Source organism: Misgurnus anguillicaudatus, chromosome 6 (assembly GCF_027580225.2).
Source record: "Misgurnus anguillicaudatus chromosome 6, ASM2758022v2, whole genome shotgun sequence".
Taxonomy (NCBI): Eukaryota; Metazoa; Chordata; class Actinopteri; order Cypriniformes; family Cobitidae; genus Misgurnus; species Misgurnus anguillicaudatus.
The window spans coordinates 28440227-28460435 of record NC_073342.2 but is presented as its reverse complement, the minus strand read 5'-3'; the positions used below and the strand labels follow the sequence as shown (position 1 = coordinate 28460435).

Genomic DNA, 20209 nt, shown 5'->3' with positions numbered 1-20209 from the left:
CTGGCTACGCTACTGATTCCAGCCACCGAAAATGTATTTCGACAGACATTCTGTAAAGTCATATTGTAAATTTATTGACACTTTATGACTTAACCACGTAGATTACAAAAGCATGCCCGTAATGTAATATAAACTGTTTCCCTGACGTTTACAATAGGCATTTATTCCTGCTCAGGGGAGCAAGATGTTGTTTTCAGTTTAAACTTCTTTCACCATCATTGAATAGCCTGCAGACTTACTGGAAATGTGGCTTTTCTCTGGATTTCTGTAAATTATATGCTTTAGAGAAATTGTATGCTTTAGGTTAACAACAATTCAACTAAATATTATACAAGGAAGTAAGAGAAACTATCAGTAGTAATATTTTCATCATGTGGGGATTTTGCCGAATATTTTTCGTCACCGTCCTCTTTATCCAATTTGCATTCCTGCTCTCATTGTTTTATATCGACATTGATACTTGGACAAAGACTTCATCAAAGATCCTGAGGTATGTTTTGTGTTGTTTTTTAACAACTGCATCTGAAAATTGCTTCACCAAAAACACGAGGTAAAAGTAATAAAACAAGACTTGAGTGCAGACAATAAAATAACTTGCTTGATTCTAGAAAACATTTAAACTTTTTTATTATTTGAGACACCGGCCCAATACATAAAAAAACTGCTGATGAAACTTTTATAAATCAAAGATATTTTATTTTATATAAAGTTTGCAACATTAATGACTAAAATTCTGATATGTGTTTTAATAAACTTTATTAGTCTAATTTTAGTTTTATTGCAATTCATGATTTTTTTACGATTTTTGAATTAATTGAAAGTCGTCTTGAGGACCCCTGGTTAAGAAACACTGCTGTGATTTAAATATAGAGTTCTCTCTTCTAGATTCTCAGGCCTAAGATGTGACAATAACCCTCAGACCTCAGATTTCCTCAAACTAAAGTGAGTCAATGTATTTCACAGATGAAATTACACTTCTGGTTTGTTTTCATAATTGCCATTACAGTCTAAATCCTTCCATAGTTTATTTCTTTAAAGATTTTTTATTATTTGATGTCTGTCCTTTTTGACATGGGGCGGTTTCCCAGATTAATCCAGGAATAAAAATTAGTTATACCCAGCTAAAACAGAACGTTCCCCTAACGTCCCCATATGGTTTCTATTTATAATAACCTAAAGAGAACGGTTCCCTGTCGGGTTTTTTGGTAAAGCTACCAGGGCAGCAAAGAGAATGCCCACTGCTCCACGTGTGTCTACTACTACTGCTGCTGCTATCCATTCTACACTCGCCGTCATTGTCGTTTTAATTTTACCTCAGAAAGACTGAAGATTATTTTACCGTTTTCTTTTCTCTCTTTCGTTATTAAGTAACTTAAATATGAGTGAACAGATATAGATGTTAGTTCTTTTAGATCGATTTTAACTTCTACATTAAGAGAATATGATGTTAGAAGCTTTTTGCTTGATGTATAGCATGGCGGCTAACTGCTGTGGTAATCTGTGAGTAGTAAATTAAATTATTTTGTGTCATTTAGTTTTTAGAGATTACATTATTTCAGTGAATACTTTTATCTCTTTCTCCATTTAACGTTAACTTAAATATGTTTGAAAAATATAATTTTTATGATTTCCGAATGTAAAGGAGAAGTTTTAGTTTAAGATTAATGTTAAATAATTGTGTTGTTTTTCACTTGTATTGAAATTGTTATTTTTTCATTAAAACCCGTTTTCTTTTAGTCATGGAAGTAAAAAAGCAGGTTTTAAATTGATTTAAATGAATGGCTATCCAATATCATCAAAAAATAATTTACAAGTATGTAAGAAAAGGTTTGTACTGTAAAATACTTTATTTGTAACAAACAGGAGATTTGTTTACAATCGGCCCTCCGCAAGGTTCAGCACTTGGACAGCCTCAGTTGTTTTTAAGCATTACTTTAAAATGTTTCTCATGATCTCCCCATATCCACAGGTACATCATATACAATAAATCCGTGAGGTAGCATTTAAAAACATTTAAAAATAGATGCATTTGTTTAAAGCATTTATTTATTTATTTACTTACTGTGAGGAATATGCAAAGAAATGAACCCAAGTGCGGACGTGACAAAATGAATGATTTATTGTACAAAACAGGGGAAAACAAAACAGGAAAAAACGAAACACTAACCTGACACTAAACTAAACATAAACCAACAATAAACTTACATTACATATAACAGACCAGACTAAATCTTCTTAAATACTCACAGATACAAAATACCGGAACACAACGAGGAATACAACAAGAGGCACGAGCACAGAACAGCAAACACAAGGACAATAAATAGGGAGAACTAATGAGGGACACAGCTGAAATCAATGACAAGTAAGGGAGCGGGTAAAAAGTGACAAGACCCGGGAAATGCGTGGTCAGAATAATTCAATACTAAAACCACGCATCTCCCACATAGAACATGGTACTGCCAGGACCCCGAACACAAAGACTAGATATAATTCAACAAGTCCTGACACTTACAAGGCTGTAGGTGCAGCTCTTTGTGCCTTCTAACGTCTCATAATTAGTCCTCATTTATGTCCAAGAGACTCAATAATAATCTTTTACATTCAATCCTTTAATCTTTCATATTTAAAAGTGTTTTTGTGCTGCTGCGCATTTATGTATGTGTTAAGCAAACCCGTGTTGTTGCCCCGTTTAGGCGCATTTTACTAATGCGCTCTTTAAATAACAAAAAAACATATTGTGCCATTGACTTTAGACTTTAGAGCAGGTTTTTGTTGGTCAATGGCGTAGTCTATTTTAGTTGCCTCAAAATAGCAACGCGCCAACAATGCGCCTGAACACACCTCGTTTTTAGACCAGAACGCCCATGGGCGCAAAAGAGGGCGCAAATGCATTTGCTATTTAAACAACGCGGCGCTAAACGTGAAAATTATAATTGCGCAGGGTGAAAACTAGCAAAAGACACTTGCGTCGCGCATTGTGCTGCATTGCGCCGGGTGTAAGATAGAGCCCTATGTGTTTGTTGCGTCATGTGTGTCCATGTGCATCAGGTGTTTTGCCAAAATAAGCTGCAACCGCGTCAAAACCATTTATGATACACTCACATCCACAAAATACACCCAAGACACTCCCTTAACAGTAAACTCTGATTACTCATGAGATTATGCAGTATCTGGCAAATGCAAGCGTCTCTTTTATCATAAACCCTTTAGACAGGTCTGCAGCAGGCACTTATTTTGACAAGACACGTGATGCACATAGGCGAACACGACATGCCGAACACATATTATAAAAAAAGGAACCACACACATGACGGGCTACATACATACTAACTTCGCATTGAGTGAGAAGTCACCGGCTGCCACTACATAATTTCTGTGTTTCTATTGTTTTTTTCAGCAGGGTAGTTTATGCCAGTTAAAGTAAAGTTTGTCTAAAATTCCGAGCTCGGAGTCCTCCCCTTGGACAGCATGCCAAATATGCTTTATCTCATTCCCTATAAAATACATGTTAACACGAACTTGTAAACTGTCAATAGATATCTGTTGTAAGTCCTCTATATTGGTTTGAAGTCATTATTTATATATTTTATATAATAGAATGTTATCTTAATACAATATGTGATTTTTATTAAAAATAAGCATCAATTAATGTTCTCTGAACAATAAACACGGTTTACAAATACAATTTGTAGAATCCTCCGCTAGAGGGCGCCCAATCAAAACAATAACACTGACGTAGATTAATGACGCTCTGAAGATGCTGGGATGATCTTTAATGGCCATCAATCAGACGGAACGAGAACTCATGTTAACGGATGATGTAAAGTTTTATAAATGTTGCGTTTGATGACATTGTTTTATTTCATTATGTAAGGTTTCATGTAATGTTCAAAACGAAATTGTTAAAACTTTCCTGCTATATCCAGCAGGGAACGTTCTGAGAATTAAAAACAAACTTTCATAGAACGTCCTGGAAAATTGTTAGATGGTTATTAGGACCTCTATGTAGTTTTACAAACTTAATATTTATAATTATTGGTGTGCATCTTGAGACAAAGCAATGCCACTGATATATTTAAGATATGTCAGTGTAAGCTTATTTCCGTTAGGACAACTTAAACAAGCATTTTAGTCTTGGACTAGACTTTAGCCCTGCTAATTTTTTTATGCTCCAGTATAGGGCCGTTTTACCATGACAATCCTTCCTCTTGTACCTGCCGAAATAACCAGTCGGCCAGCCAGTTTGTGTCCAGAGATGAATTAGAAGATCTCCAGAGACGTCGAGCAGAACAGTACAGACAACATCAGATCAGGTTCTGCCAGATGCATTATTTGAACTAACTTCACATTTTTTCTATTGCGCTTTGACAGGTTTGCAGTGTTTACAGAAAACAGATGTGTATTTTTAATATGATATGTTTGGTTTTAACAAATAATCACCTACCTAAAAATGAGGGTTTAAATGATTGTCTTTGTCATGATGTATGGTTCAATAAAGAACATTTATTTTTATAAAACAGCTCGTTGGAATGCTTGATTCTGATTGGCCAGTTGCGACATTTGCAGGTTGTTATTCCTAGATAACATTCGCTAAATCTAACTAACCCAGGGGCACGTTCAATCTCACACCGGTGCGCAACGTTTTGCTACGGTTTCCGGGTTGAATGACATGTTTCCTGGAAACGTGTGCAACAGGGCTGCGTTCAGCCCCGACAAAACGTTGCACAACGTTTATTAAACAGAAACGGTGATGCATTGAACGCCCTGTTGTGATGACGTAAGAGTTGCAACTACGGTAGCTGAGAGGCCATTCTTTGAGTTCTTTTTTAAATGTTTCTGAAGCCTGATGAAATCGTTATAAATGTGTGTTTAATACTGTAAAAGACCCTTAATGTTACAGTCACTGACCTTGCCGTCCAGAATGAAAGACAACATTCCAACTTGAAGCCATTGAGCGAGCTGTCTCTTTAGTACAGCGTGGTTTTATACATCTTGCCGCTGATTGGGCCGACATTTCTGACACACCCACCAAACAACCCTACTGAAAAATCCAGCTAAAACCAGCATAAGCTGGTAGCTGGTTTTAGCTGGTTGTGGCTGGTTTAAGGTGGTTTATGCTGGACCTCCCAGCCTGACAAAGCTGGTCATGCTGGTGGGCCAGCTGGTATTCCAGCATGACCAGCTAAGTCCAGCTAGACCAGCTTAAAATGTGACCAAAACACAGCTAGACCAGCTTGCTACACCAGCAAAACCAGCTTCCTACACCAGCAAAACCAGCTAAAACCAAGCTGGGTACCAGCTAAAACCAGCTCACCAGCTTATGCTGGTCTTAGCTGGATTTTTCAGTAGGGAAGAGAAAACGTTTCTAAAACCTGTTGCATTCCGTTGCACGCCGTTTCCAGGAAACATGTCGTTCAACCCGGAATCCGTAGTAAAACGTTGTGCACCGGTGTGAGATTGAACGTGCCCCAGGGCTGCCTTCAGCCCTGACAAAACGTTGCACAACGTTTATTAAACAGAAACGGTGATGCGTTGAACTCCCTTGTGATGACGCAAGAGTTGCAACTACGGTAGCTGAGAGGCCATTCTTTGTATTCTTTGTAAAATGTTTCTGAAGCCTGGTGAAATCGTAATAAATGTGTGTTTAATACTGTAAAATATCGTTGATGTTACAGTCACTGACCTTGCCGTCCAGAATGAAAGACAACATTCCAACTTGAACCCATTGAGCGAGATGTCTCTTTACTATCGCGTGGTTTTATACATCTTGCCGCTGATTGGGCTGACATTTCTGACACACCCAGCAAACAAGAGAAAACGCTTCCAAAACCTGTTGCATTCCGTTGCACACCGTTTCAAGGAAACATGTCGTTCAACCCGGAAACCGTAGCAAAACGTTGCGCACCGGTGTGAGATTGAACGTGCCCCAGGTTTTAGAAGCGTTTTCTCTTGTTTGCTGGGTGTGTCAGAAATGTCGGTCCAATCAGCGGCAAGATGTATAAAACCACGCGGTACTAAAGAGACAGCTCGCTCAATGGGTTCAAGTTGGAATGTTGTCTTTCATTTTGTACGGCAAGGTCAGTGACTGTAACATTGAGGGTCTTTTACAGTATTAAACACACATTTATAATGATTTCATCAGGCTTCAGAAACATTTTAAAAAGAACTCAAAGAATGGCCTCTGCTACCGTAGTTGCAACTTTTGCGTCATCACAACAGGGTGTTCAACGCATCACCGTTTCTGTTAAATAAACGTTGTGCAATGTTTTATCAGGGCTGAAAATATATAAAAATACAAATATATCAAATAAAAGAACAGACCAAACAAACAAAACGGGAAAAAAAACCTTTCGACCTTTCTCTGCTTATAAACTCTTAAATATGGCCATTTAAAAAAAATATTTTTGTGAAGGAATTTTAAATTAAGAACGATAATCAAAACATACACAGAGTTTAAAATTAGTAAATATCTTTTTTGCTTCAGTTTTTTTTATAAATTGTTTATCCAGTTTGTCCATCTAGTGGACAATCGCGGTGTTTCAGATTAACATAACTCCTCATCAGGAGCACTTTTTATGCAAATGTTTTCTCTTAATTGATGAGATAACTTGTCAATGGTGGCGAAAGAGTTGATATTACAAATAATTAAATATAAATGTCTTTTAATAACATATATGACATATTTACAAATGATCAAACCAAATAGTGTGCTCATGACATTTGAACGTCTGCATGCAAAAATGCATTTAGGCTATCTGGACAAAAACATGTTTTAAATGTAGGCTGAATACATATTGTAGCAATTAAAGGTTAATTCAATATATGTTTGAATTTAAAAATAAAAGTTTTAACCTTCATGTATTAAAATATATTTCAAAGGTATTTTAATTTTATAAAACCCAGAGGCAAAAATACATTTTCCTGGCCAACATAAAAAATATTTTTATTGTGTGTACAATATGTATAAAATTATAAGTATATTTTTGCAGTTGAAAATATATTTAATTTTAAACTTTTTAAACATGTCGTTTACACTTAAAAGTTTTTCTTCCAAATGCAAAGTAATTATAAATGCTTTAAAATATTTTTCAAAATATAAAAGAATGGCTAAAAATATATTGGTGGAAAATTATTTTTTATAAACATATTTTAAAATTATATTTGAAAATTAATTTTTGTCCTATGGTGCTCGCGGAAAGTCTGCATTTGTTAAAAATACAAAACCCCGCCTTGACGGGGTGATAAGTCGGGGCTTCTTTCCGCTATAACAACCTCCTATCTATACATAATCACCTTGAAATGAAATGACCATTATAACTAACAGCATTACTAACTGAGCACTATAACACTTAACCCACAAACCAAATGAACTCACAAATCAAGCCTATCACATTATGAATGAGATTAAATGTCTTTAACAAGAATCTTGTCGTTATATGACTCATCCAGGACAGGTAGAGAGAATGATGTTCTTGTTCTTGCCCCTCCCAACACTCCGCTCCAGTATCCCATCAGAGGATTCAGAGTTGCTCCCATGACTAAAACTCGCATTCCTGGTGAGTCGGAATACTCATGCTTCCCTGTGATTTCTTATAATCTGACATTTTAATGAAAGAACACACTGTAAAAAATGTCTTTCTAAGGTTAGAAAGTGACAAATAAATATTTTTTATATGAATTTAATTTTATGTATATTTTGAAAGTATTTCTTATCCGTAATCAATGAAATCTTTCACTCTTATGTGTAGGTCTAGCTGTACAAACACAAAACAGAGATTTTTACAAGGTTTGTTTGACTAAATACAGATTTTTGCTAATGGTGGAGGGTTGCTTTTATTACTTATATCAATGATTTGATTCTACACTGAAAAAATAATACGCTGGATTTACTAAAAAAAATTTAATATATAGTGCTTAATTTTTGCGCCCAATTACAAGTTTTACATGGAATTTTAAGCAGTTTAAGCTTAAATTTTCTTTAAGGAATTGCTTAAAATTCCATGTGCAGAGGTGTATAATACTTAACTATTTTAGTTACATTTTCCAAGCATCTATGCTTTATCAGAGTGTTTGTCTTGGGAAAACATTTACTTTTCTTTACTAAAAAATGTTCACTACATTCTAAAGCATAAAATCATACTGTGTATTCATTATATATTGCATATTAAAATTGATTTAATTACATAAAAATTGTGTACTTTTACTTTCTTGAGTAAAAGTACGAAAACATTTTTACTTAAGTAAAAGTACAAAAAATTACTAGATGTTTAATGTACTAAAATATTAAATATAAACCAAAAACTTGAAATTATGAAATGTAGTGGAGTAAAAATTATGATAATATGCTTTAGAATGTATGTTTTCCAAAGAAAAACACTAATAAAATATGAATAATTGAAAATTTACTTTTATGTAGAAAGTACTATACAACTCTGTCCATGTGAAACTTGAGGGACGCAAAAATCTTTTAGTAAATCGAGCTAATTATTTTAAGGTGTCTCAATATAGGGGTCAGCTCTCTTTATCAAATTATAAAATGTGACAACAATTTTAAACATGGTTAAATGCTAAAACTAGTTTGTCAGATAGAATTTTTTTTTACAATGACACCAAGACCATCATCACCTTATTTTGTCCCATGGTAAAACAACCCTTGCGCATCGTTCAAATTCATTGAAATTTCGTTCACTTGTAGTTTAGCAAAAATGTAAGTTACAATTTCAAGAATGTTTTTACTCTGCATGTCGCTTGAGGTAATCCGAAGTTTCTTAGAGAGGAACCAAATTGACAGCCATGACAGCCGAGATTGTCACGTACCTATATAAAACATATCTCCGGTTGTATATATTTTTGTCTAATATTTAATAATTTAACGCAAGTCATATTCAGATCTCCATGTAGGTTAGAGTTGCCTGCAGGTAAATTTGGGACCAGATTTACTAACAGCTTGTGTTTGTTATTAGAAATAATTTACTCTACAAGTTAAGTTTGGTCACAACACCAGGAAGACACTCAGTTGTAGGCACCCAGACGTTCCAGTGTTTTTTGTAGAAAATATTTCCCTTTGCATGAGAGTTGTAACTTTTCATAATGTGTTTAAGCTCAAACAGTAACGTTACACACTAAAAGTGAAATGATAATCAAGGACCCCTTTTAGAAAGTCTTTCAAAGTGGGTCATAAATGAAAGTTTGCAAAGAGCTCATGCGATGCCAAACTTGTTCAGGTGTCACTGAGGGTACAGAAGGGTCTGCTGTCAGTAATGGATGTTAAGGATGATAAGAAGATTGTTTTTGGCCAGAATGAGGAAAATCTGACCATCTCATCCAGTAGCCTTGAACATCTCAATGAGCTGCTGAGCAGAGTGACCTACACCAGCACCATCTTCCACATCAAGACTGAAGATCTCGGTAAGAATCGTCCACGAATACTTTAAATATCAGGCTACTCTTTATGTAACTTTCTATATTTAAAAGTTGCTTAATTTTACATATCTCATTTTAATTCACATGTGAATGCTTGTTCATAGCTTACTTCTCTTTTGAGAACCATGAGGTCATATTCCCCATTGAGATCAGACGTCGGTCAGTTCCTAATCTTTATGACCCGGGAAAAGGTGAGAAGAAGCCGTGTTATCATGTTAGTTTCATAGGAAGTAACATATAAGACTTAATTTATCTGAAACAGCTTATAGGCTTTAGTTTACATTATAGATTTGCTCAGTTTTATAAGTAAAATGTATTTATAATGTTTGTATATGTCGCTAATAGGTAATATTAGAAGGAAATGGCGTACTTGGTATTAATCTCTCTCTCTCTCTTCTTGTAGATATCAACTCCCAGGTGACTGTACTTGTTAAGGCATTTCTGAGATATAAGGAACTGAATGCTCTTATTCAAAGTATACGTGTGAACTACCCAAAGATAAAGATCATTGTAGCAGATGACAGTCTTATCCCAGAGAAGGTTGTTGGTGATAATATTGAACACTACATAATGCCCCCGGCACAGGTAACAAAACATCACCCTCGTGTCTTTTTGAACACAATATATGAGGAGCTCAGATGCAAAAGCCGCTTAAAGCCACTTCTCTCAAAAATGAGATAATGATATAGACCAAATCCTCTTGGCACATATTATATGTTCGCCAAATAATTTACTTTTAAATCTGCTTAATCCTGGTATCATAAAAATACCAGTTTGTTGGCAAAGTCTGATGCTTACTTACAAGAAAACATGTGAAAAAAACAAAGGGTTTGCATACCTTACATTAAAGTTTTTTTTAAATATTAAAGATTTCCTGACTTTTCACACAACATATCATATAAACAGCAGTACTTAAATAGGTACTGAAATAGGTCATGGCTTCTCTTACTTTGTGTAGTTGACATATAAAGGAATAGTTAACACAAAAATTCTGTCAGCATTTACTGCCCCTAAAGTTATTCCAAACTTGTATAAATTTCTTTGCTTTGCTGAAAACAAATGAAGATATTTTAAAGGAAAACACCACAAATTTTCAATATTTTATTATGTTCTCACCTCATCTTAGATTAATTAATACATACCTTTCTTTTTTCAATGCGTGAACTTTTAATCTTTGTACAGCGCTTTTTGAATGTGTTAGCATTTAGCCTAGCGCCATTCATTCCTTAGGATCCAAACAAAAGTTTTATTTTTTGCCACCATACTTACTTGTGTAACTACTCATGAAACAGTATTTAAATCGGGAAAACATGGAAGTGTTTGGTGGTTTCTAAATTCATCCCTGTTTGGAACTATAGGAATGAATGGGGCTAGGCTAAATGCTAACACATTCACGAGACACTGTACAAAAATTAAAAGTACACGCATTGAATAAGATAAGGATGTATTAAGTTGAGGTAAGAACATAGTAAAATATTTCAAAATAGTGGTGTTTTCCTTTAAAGGATGTCTTTCATAAGAAGTCAAAAGTATTTGGTTCTTAAAATTTTTCAAGGTTCACAGATTTGCAGGTTTGGAACAACTTTGAGTTAATGATGACAGAATTTAAATTTGTCAGTAAATATTGGTTTATTCATTATTTGATTTATTATTTATTCAGTTTTTTCAGTATGTGAGGATTCTTGAAAACAATTACTTTAAAATTATTATCTAAGGGCTGGTTTGCCGGCAGAAATCTGGCATTGTCCCAAGTCACGACTAAATACTTCTTATGGGTGGACGATGACTTTGTGTTTCTGAATGAGACGCGTATAGAGAGCTTTGTGGAGATTATGGAAGCCGTCCCTGAATTAGATGTGGTAAGTAAATCTGCTACTACTATAGTTAATAATAGACTTATTAATAGGTGCACTAAAAATTCTATTCAATTGTAAGTTGATGGATAAGTTATAGACTGATAATCTTAACTTTCTCAGGTTGGTGGTCAGGTAGGAAGAAATCAGTTTGCCTTTAAATTGAATTATGAAGAAGGGAACAGCGAAGAAGGCGGTTGCATCTCACGTGTCAGAGGTTTTTACGCACCCCTGTCGGGATTTAAAGGGTGCTTCTTTGTCGATGGAGTTGTGAACTTCTTTTTGGGCCGAACGGATGCCGTGCGTAAGGTCGGTTTTGACCCGTTCCTCAGAAAGGTTGGACACAGTGGTAAGTGGACTGTATTAAAGTATAAGCCTTTAACCCATCATACCTAAACCTTTGATATGACAATGATCAGCAATGATACTGTGTTTTTTCCTCAACCTTTAGAATTCTTCATTGATGGACTTGGAGAATTGTTAGTTGTCACCTGTCAAGGTCTCAGAATTGGTCATCAGGAAAGAACAAACACACCCGAATACAGAAAATACAGATATCCTCCAAAAGCTGATTCACAAAATAAAATGACTCACCATTATTTCAAGAATCATCTAAAATGCATCAAATACTAAAAGGAGATTTACAGGTGAAATCACAACATCCAGTTTCTCTTTAAATGTGATTTGAAATGATCGTAATTGAATATTTGTATAAAGTCATTACACTGGTTTTGCTTTTGTTTTGTTCTTGTTTCAGTGTCATCTGAGCTTTACACAGTTAAAGGCATCAAACAATATTAACTTTACAATATCAACAAATCATTAATATTAATATTAATATTAATATTAACAGACAATGTCCCACCTACTGGAGTGTGAGAATGCCCCCCAGTGCAGTCCCCAGGATCTGGCTGAACCAACCCCATCGGCCGTGGCCTGTGCCAGATACTGGCGGAACGACATCTGAAGTTGCAACGGATTCGAAGAAGAAAGATTAATATTAATGTTTTACAGTATGTTGTTAATCATGACAGACATTAAGTGGTGATATCCATGCCCAGATAGTAAAGGTACGTTTGTAAAATGTCTGCTAAAGATCTGGAGATCTGATGTGTAAAAACATCTCATAAAGGTCTCAGAAAGAGCTGTTTTATTCTAAATCAGACGTCTTCTATATGACATCTGTCAGGAAACAGTTTGCAGATGAGGAAACAATAAAAAAACACATCTTGATGTAAACACAGATATCAAAAAGACATCTCCGAGATGTATGTGTGCTATACACATAATTGGGTCCCAGTGCTTCTATCAACCTAGAAAATGTGAAAAAGATCAACCCAGTAACTTAGTTTTGGTTAACCATTCTCTGCAAGCATGTTGAAAAATAGATAATTGAAATTTGGCTCCCCTTGTGATGTCAGAAGGGGATAATACCGCCCCTTAATCTGCACTATCCAACCACGGCACTGCCATTTAGCGCAAAATAATAATAAACAGAACAATTAATTTTCAATTTCAACAAACCATCATTATGGCGATAAGTGTTTGCATTTCATCAGCTCATTTGCATTTAAAAGGACACACCCAAAAACGTCACATTTTGCTCACACTTACAAAGTGGCAATTTTAACATGTTATAATAAATTATCTTTATGATATTTTGAGCTGGAACGTCACATACTTTGATTAAATCAAAGTTTTATTTTACATCTTAAAAAGTCCCCTTTAATGATAAAACGTTTTATCAGTTTTTGTATCTGAAGTCTCCATGTTTAGGCTATAATATTATTACAAGGCAAACGTCATACGCATTTACATATTTATTGAAAGTTGTACAGGGCTACATGTTGTGACAAACTTTGCATCATGCATCCTCGAAAAAGAAGTCACCGGCCGCCACTGGCAAACACTCACTTTAATGTATCTCATATTCTGCCCGATTAAAACATAAACATGCAAATAACATCAGAAGTAACAATTCATTAACGTACGCATATCCTAAACATTAATCTTGTGTGACTGATACGCTGTAAACCGGGTGAATTTAGATCATGATTTTGAATGTAAGTCAATAGTCCCTTTCACACATACAGTCTTTACTGGTAATTTACTGGTAAATTGCAGTTAACATGTCATGTGTGAACAGAACCTTTCCGGTAAATCAGTGCTCCCAATTTACCAGTATGACAGGTTGTAAGATTAACGGTAATTTGCCGGTAAGCGCTGTGTGTGACCGAAAAATATAGCATTACCGGCATTTAGATGACGTCAGACCGCGCTGACAGATCGGGCGAGCCAATCAGAAAGTTTTTTATACAGGTGACGCGGTTTCCCCCAGACTGTTTACGGACGTTTCCACACACATGTTGCTTAAAAGTCGAGCACACCTGAAGTTAACATCCACATTTCTTCACCAAAGTTGTTTAAAACAGCTTACCATCTAATTGCCAAATTGCCGACGTCCTTAGCACACCATCTGTGAAGCCTAATGTGCAAACGCGCAGGTTCCGTTTGACGCCGCCTAACGCAATGTTGTTTGGTCACGAGCAACTTCGCGACCGTTTGCCACAGATGTGAAAACAACAAAATACGGACCGTGGATATTAAGTCATAACCCGCCGTTTACAAATACGACACGGACGGAGCTCGCCGGCCGCGCGCCACAGGTAACTTCCGCTTTCTCTCCGAGTTTACCGGTATTTTGATACTGATGTGTACGGAGCCCTTCTGGTCACCCCCTGGAAAAAAGAAAACAATCCGTGATCACGGTTTTGTAATTCGTCCCCTCAGTTTATAAACCGTACTCACGGATTATTAAACTGTTCCCTCAGTTTTACAAACCGTGCGCTCGGATTAATAAACCGTACGCACGAGTTAACAATCCGTGCTCTTAGATTTGTAAACCGTACCATCAGTTTTTGCAATCCGTACCCACGAATTTATAAACCGTGCGCACGCTTTTGCAATCTGTTCTCACAGTTTTGCTAACTGGATTTGTAGCCCCTCCCTCATTTTAGAAATCGCTATTCATTCTTATTCATTCTTTCCAAGTTTCCTATTAATGTTTGATATTTTCGGAAATTAATAAAGTTTAAACCGTGTTAAGCTGTTTTATACGTTCCTAACTGGAAACGTGCTTTAATATTTACGAAATATTTTAATCGGATGCTACAGTAAACAGATATCTTTGTGTAAAATTAACATGTTATTTAGATTTATTCATCAAATAAAATAAGTATTTAACTAACAAATGATTTCTACATATCCTATATATTTTAATCAATAGGCTTGCTATATATTTTCGTTTTTAATTGCTCATTTCAAATTCATATTTTATGTATTTAACATCAACTTATTAGGTAAAATTAAAAGATTGTTGGGAGCTGCACAATTGTAGACATGTGGGTTTTATATACCTATAATTCTTAATTATTGTAAATCAATATTATTTGCATTTAACATCAACTTCATGCCAAACTTTTATTATGATTTACTTAATTTTTTGGTGAAACATTTTTACATTATGTTTATTATCTGAGCTAATGTAAGCAAAAAAGTAGTTAGAAATTAAGTAGATCACATGTTAATTTAAGGATCAATGAGAAAATAATCATCAAAGGAAACTTCTGGGATGACAAACATGAGAGAAACTCTTTAAAAAACCCAGATAAGTTTGGAGTTTATTAATATTTAAACTTAAAATTTGTACTTTGTTAATTAAATATTGTCTTTGTCCTTGCGTAAAGTTTTTTTATCTGAATACTTGAAGTTATACTGTTATATTAACTGGGTAACAGCTTTCTGTGCAAATACTGCTAGAATAATCGTGACTATTTGTATTGTACGTATTTATTTAGGTCACAAAGTGTTAAAATAGCTGTGCTCTTTGAAATGTGTGTAAAAGAATCAATTTCTGGTCATATTTTTAATGCACAATGAGCGGGTATATGAGCCACACTCTGTAAAACATTTACTATGATTTATTCAATTTTTGGTAAAACATTTTATACTTACAAATACTGAGTAAATTTGAAAGCTTTAAATCTGGTATTAACAATAATTAAATTGATTTCCTATTAAAAATAAAATTGAGTAAAAATAAGTAATTGCAAATGTTAAGTATATGTAGCTGTTTTTTATGAATTTTATTTAAATAAAAAATGAGTTGAATTTACTTAATGTAAAGTGAATTTATTTCATACCATCCTTTATGAACGATGAACAAAGCAATTGTACACAATTATTTTATTGAACATTTATTTACACATGACATAACTCTACAGTCATCATGAAAATCCAAAAATGCCAAACAGTACATGATACAAATACAATGAGCTGAATAAACTCTGAGAGGTTGCAGAATCACTTCTTAATTCCAGACAGGTGGATCAGCAGAATACTGCACCTATATTTTAAATGTAATTACTCATACTCCACACGTACCAGGATTTTTGAGGAGATTCGGAGATGTTTATTGTCTGCAAAAGACGCAATTTCATCTGCTGCTGAATAAAACCCGTTTGCTTTGTTGATTTTTAAATTAACACCTTGGCTGCGTTCAGCCCCGACAAAACGTTGCACAACGTTTATTAAACAGAAACGGTGATGCGTTGAACGCCCTGTTGTGATGACGTAAGCGTTGCAACTACGGTAGCTGAGAGGCCATTCTTTGTGTTCTTTTTTAAATGTTTCTGAAGCCTGATGAAATCGTTATAAATGTGTGTTTAATACTGTAAAAGACCCTCAATGTTACAGTCACTGACCTTGCCGTTCCAGAATGAAAGACAACATTCCAACTTGAACCCATTGAGCGAGCTGTCTCTTTACTACTGCGTGGTTTTATACATCTTGCCGCTGATTTGGCCGGCATTTCTGACACACCCACCAAACAAGAGAAAACGCTTCTAAAACCTGTTGCATTCCGTTGCACACCGTTTCAAGGAAACATGTCGTTCAACCCGGAAACCGTAGCAAAACGTTGCGCACCGGTGTGAGATTGAACGTGCCCCTTATCTACTTTGTTTGCCTATATTTACTCAAATAATAGGCTACAATGTAAAAATGTTTGATTGTCGATGTTATGTTGATGTTAAATACATAAAATATTAATTTTAAATGAGCAATTATTATTATAAGTTTTAAAACGTGTAAATATTTAAGTGTGAAATTCTCAAATATATTGATAATCAGATATAATAATATTGATTTACAATAATTAAGAATTATATGTATATAAAACTTATATGTATATAATTGTGCAGCTCTTAATAATCTTTTAATCTTACCTAATAAGCTGATGTTAAATACATAAAATATGAATTTGAAATGAGCAATTAAAAACGAAAATATATAGCAAGCCTAAGTGTGGCATTCTCAAATATATTGATTAAAATATTAAGGATATGTAGAGATCATTTGTTGGTTAAATATTTATTTTATTTGATGAATAAATCTAAATAACATGTTAATTTTACACAAAGATATCTGTTTACTGTAGCATCCGATTAAAATATTTCGTAAATATTAAAGCACGTTTCCAGTTGGGAACGTGTGGAACAGCATAGCACGGTTTGAACTTTATTGATTTCCGAAAATATCAGGCATTGGTGGCAAACTTGGAAAGAGTGAATAATAATGAGTGGCGATTTCTGGGATGAGGGAGGGGCTACAAATCCAGTTAGCAAAACTGTGAGAACAGATTGCAAAAGCGTGCGCACGGTTTATAAATTCGTGGGTACGGATTGCAAAAACTGAGGGTACGGATTACAAATCTAAGAGCACGGATTGTTAACTCGTGCGTACGGTTTATTAATCCGAGCGCACGGTTTGTAAAACTAAGGGAACCGTTTAATAATCCGTGAGTACGGTTTATAAACTGAGGGGACGAATTACAAAACCGTGATCACGGATTGTTTTCTTTTTTCCAGGGGGTGACCAGAAGGGCGCCGTAGATGTGTGAATGATGTCTTACTGGTAAAAAGACGGAACGTCACTGCATGTGTGAACAGCACATTTTTGTATTTACTGGAAAATTCTTTCTGGTAAATTCATGGTAATTTACCAGAATTACTGTGTGAAAGAGGCTAATGACGCCCTCTGTCGGTTGGGCATAGTAAGATGGCAGCTCAAACTCTGCAATGGCTTCACATCTCGCTGTTATGTGAAGCGTTCTCTGCGCAATCCAGTCATTTATATAGGTGCTATCAGGGTTTGGTTGAGTTTACATTGCAAGAAACCTAATGAGCTTAAGAAAATATTCTATGTAATATCCTACTTCCTACAGCTGAAGTCATAATAATTACCAGCAGGTTACAGTTACATGGTTTGTTTTAGGACAGTGGTTTTCAAACTGGGGCCGCGAGATGGTGCCAGGGGGGCCCCAGTTTTATGACATTTTATAAAATACATTAATTTATCATGAATTCTGTGTAATTAAACCTAAAAAATAATTAGCCAACTAACCAACAGCACTACTAGGTATAATTTTATATGTTTTCTTTAATTAAAAATAAAAATTTTAAACTGTTTTTGTCATAAAAAAATTTTCGGGGGGCCGCGAAAACATGCACTGTACACAAGGGGGCCGCACGCTGAAAAAGTTTGGGAAACACTGTTTTAGGAGATAACAGAAAAAAATTCCAGCAGATTTCAAGGAAAGCACATGATACTGTTGTACATGTTATTTTTTATGTAATTAATTAATATATGATATAATAGGATATGGTACTCTGCAAACTGAGGACTACAATAGGATTGTTCCACATGCAGGGCCGCAAGAACCGACAGGCGGTTGACATAAAAAAAATTACGTCATTCTTAGAATTTTGACACACTTAAGACTAAAATTTTACATATTGATGATTTATGTTCCTTTTGTAAAATTGAGATAGAAGTGTTAACACGTTTTTTTTTTATTGTAACATAACCCAAGTTTTTTGGAAAGAATTGGCAACCTATATTTTTAGTAAAGTAAAGGATAAATATTTTTTTTCTTTAAAGGATATCATTGTACACTATGAAAACAATCCAAACAAAGATCTTGAGTACATTGTTAATTTATTCATATTACAGGCTAAATTCTATATACATAAACAAAAGTATTTAAATGCATCCCCAATTTTCAAGGTGTTTTTAGCAGAATTTGAATGTTTATTTCTTCTTTAAAATTGTTAAAAAACAAAAAGTCATTAACATGTTTAAAGCACTATGACATTATTTTCAAATGCCCGATGTCCAATTAACACTATATTTTGTTTTGTATAAAACTGTATAATGTTATGCTCTGTTTTATATTCTTTTATTCAATAAAAAAAAGTAAAAAAAGACTAAAATTTTACATAGAAAAACCGTTAATTTATGTACTGTCTTTAAAATCTTTGACTGATTTAATGGTCTTGTATTGTGTGTGTGTGTGTGCGTGCGTGCGTGCGTGCGTGCGTGCGTGCGTGTGTGTGTGTGTGTTTTCTTTGCTCCCCTGGCTCTAAAGTATATCATTCTGTTGTTTAAAGCAATAAAAAAAGACTAAAATATTTATCTGAGCGGCTTTATATACATACAGGTCCTGGGCCGCTTAAGACAGCTTACTTTGTAAGACCCAAATATAGAAACAACTTTGAAAAAAATCTAGTTGGACTTGATAGTGACCCTAGCAACTTGTCAACCCGTCTGTGGTCAGTGGTCGTTGGCATGTGGCCAGACATTGCTTTTCCTGACATTTTTACGTACCTTATTTTGTCCCATTTAGACGCGTTTTCGCTGGATTCACACTGTACACACTGACTTTTTGCCACTCAGTGGGCGTAACTGCAGTCACTTTCGCCGAAGGTGACGTCACGTGCATACCCTTAGAGCAAAACTGTTAAATCTACGATTTTTTTATCTTCATATTAATACATTAATTTGTATTTTAAAAATGTGAAACGATGCCAAATCAGAAAGCGTGTAGATGAAAGATAAAACCATAATAACGTAATGGTGCAGCATGCACAATCCAAAGTGAGATGGACATCAGAGATTTAAAAACAGTCCATTGTATTACGGTAATGACATTTCTTTAGCCGTTGCTTGCCATGTTTATTTACTGCGAAGTCACATTTGGACGCGAGAAACATCGCGAGATCTTTGCGTGATTTCCTGTGTCCTCAGCTGAGACTCGCGTTATTGTTTTTTTATTTTAAAATTAAAAAGAAGTAAGATACAGCTACAAATAATACATTTTTCAAGTAATAAACATAGGAAACCATCAGATAAGTACATGGAGTGTAGATGAAATTCACATTAAAATCATAAAGGGGGGGGGGGTGTAAAAAAGAGAGGGTATAAATAAATTTACAAGCAAATTAAAGTAAAAGATTGAATAGCTTACAAATTTTAATAGTTTGTATAGCTTTCTTATTAACAGATGTCGAAATTGTATCCAAATATAAACTCAATTCTAGACTCACGTTGTTTGTGAAGTGTGCAGTCATGACACGGCCACATAGCGGCAGTCTACACACTAGGAACAAACGTGTTAAATCGTCGATTTTTCTTATCATGTCTTTAGTCTGTCACAGTTTAAATGTCTGAAAAGATTTAAAAAATCCTTTGGTGTGGCCCCAGCTTTACTGGCCATCATTCACCATTCAATAGCCTGCAGACTTGTAATGTGGTTTTCGTCTGAAATTTTGTAAATATGACGTTTTAGAGCTTGAAGTTACAACGAAATAAGAGAAACGATCAATATTCATAGTAATATTTTCATCATGTGGGGATCATGCCGAAGTTGTTTCGTCATCGTCTTCTGTATCCAATTTGCGTTCCTGCTCTCATTGTTTTATATCGACATTGATGCTTGGAGAAAGACTTCACCCTGGTGAAAAACAAATATACTTTATTGTATTTCAAGTATATTTAACTTTGCAATAGTACATTACAAATAGACTTAGGGC

At 34.8% G+C, this 20209-nt stretch overlaps 1 protein-coding gene across 3 annotated transcripts; it reads left to right on the top strand.

The window, feature by feature from the left end:
• The first annotated feature begins 164 nt into the window (after positions 1 to 164).
• On the top strand, positions 165 to 18535 carry LOC141364344 (beta-1,4 N-acetylgalactosaminyltransferase 2-like). Of its 3 annotated transcripts, none has more exons than XM_073868896.1 (13): positions 165 to 490; positions 886 to 942; positions 4179 to 4316; positions 7453 to 7559; positions 7752 to 7789; positions 9228 to 9411; positions 9531 to 9617; positions 9830 to 10011; positions 11142 to 11285; positions 11403 to 11628; positions 11731 to 11926; positions 12133 to 13346; positions 17362 to 18534. In XM_073868896.1, exons 1-11 carry the CDS (start codon positions 372 to 374, stop codon positions 11910 to 11912), a joined length of 1464 nt encoding a protein of 487 aa, XP_073724997.1. In that variant the 5' UTR covers positions 165 to 371; the 3' UTR covers positions 11913 to 11926; positions 12133 to 13346; positions 17362 to 18534. The 3 variants fall into 3 exon arrangements, with proteins under 3 accessions (XP_073724997.1, XP_073724998.1, XP_073724996.1); XM_073868895.1 differs by having other exon boundaries at positions 166 to 490; positions 12037 to 13346; XM_073868897.1 differs by lacking the exon at positions 4179 to 4316 and having other exon boundaries at positions 12037 to 13346; positions 17362 to 18535.
• Positions 18536 to 20209: the final 1674 nt, after the last annotated feature.